The sequence below is a fragment of the Penaeus vannamei genome, chromosome 5, assembly GCF_042767895.1.
Source record: "Penaeus vannamei isolate JL-2024 chromosome 5, ASM4276789v1, whole genome shotgun sequence".
NCBI lineage: Eukaryota > Metazoa > Arthropoda > Malacostraca > Decapoda > Penaeidae > Penaeus > Penaeus vannamei.
Genome location: NC_091553.1, coordinates 44363638 through 44364770, shown reverse-complemented (window position 1 = coordinate 44364770; position 1133 = coordinate 44363638). Strand labels below are relative to the sequence as shown.

The window sequence follows — 1133 nt, the reverse complement described above, 5'->3', positions numbered from 1 at the left end:
TTCAGCATGCAACATGTCAAAACAAGATGCAAACACAAAGCCCCTTACAAACCTTATTCTGTTCCATTCATGAAAATACAAAGTAAGGCATAAAATAGCATACATTCCTATAGTTTTTCCAGCACCGAGAAACAGATGGAAGACTGACAATTGCTAGTGTATAAAAACCCTTAAAAGGGTGCTGGGGGTATTTTTTTCTCATCATTTCTTATTTTTCTTTTTCTGAGGCAAAGGTCTTACCTTTTGCAAATTCTATTTAATTTTGTACTGAAGTGAATCTCTATATTCAACAACTAATTGTGGGCCAGTCATGGATAATTATCCTTTATACATATCATATATATAAAAAGGTAACATATCAAAGAAAAGAATACTTTTGAATAACATCATGAATGCCATAATGATTAATAATTCACAATTATAGTATAATTAATAATAGTCTCTACCACATTCCGACCAAGAAAACACATCAATACAAACAATAATATAGAGCATAAGCATGGACTTTCAATGACAGTACTCAACCATACTTTGCTGCTCTTTTACTCTTTTCACATTTTATTATACTTCAATAGCTGGTCACATGCATTACCAATACCATACTTATTGTTGAAACCCATAAAATGCTGCTTAAATATAAATTTTGAAAGCTAATTTCTCCCTTCTCTATCATGCTAGGAAAAAAAATACTGAAACAAGATGCTAACATAAACCTATTACCAACCTTATTCTGCATCATTCATGAAAATACAAAATAAGATAACATTACTCAATGTAACTTTTTCTTGACACTGCTTAACCTAACTTACAAATATTCACATATAATATCATGACAATAATAGTAAAGCAAACCTATAGTGGTTGAAAATATTTTTTTTATATCGGTAAATTCTAAAACTACAAACAAACACACAATATATGGATACAATTACATTACTCTCGATCATCTTACATTCTTCCTTTAAGGAAGAACTAATATATAAGTTAAAACATCAGAATACATATATCATAAATATACAGACATTAAACTAAAAAAGTAATATTCCTCACCTTCCTCTTCTTTGCCTTTGCTTGGGATTTGGCGCATATAGACTCGTGTTTCTCCAACCTATCTGGAGCAAAGTTTCGACCAC

General features: G+C 30.5%; 1 protein-coding gene across 9 annotated transcripts in view; it reads right to left on the bottom strand.

Moving 5' to 3' along the window:
- Nucleotides 1-1050: 1050 nt before the first annotated feature.
- LOC113829205 (zinc finger C2HC domain-containing protein 1C) overlaps nucleotides 1051-1133 on the bottom strand; it is a gene marked incomplete at its 3' end in the record, with an annotated part of 80592 nt that continues 80509 nt past the window's right edge. For all 9 annotated transcript variants that reach the window (XM_070122158.1, XM_070122160.1, XM_070122159.1 and 6 more), the window contains 1 exon segment: nucleotides 1051-1133. This exon segment is cut by the window's right edge and continues 76 nt beyond it. In XM_070122158.1, coding sequence (XP_069978259.1) covers nucleotides 1051-1133 — 83 coding nt within the window.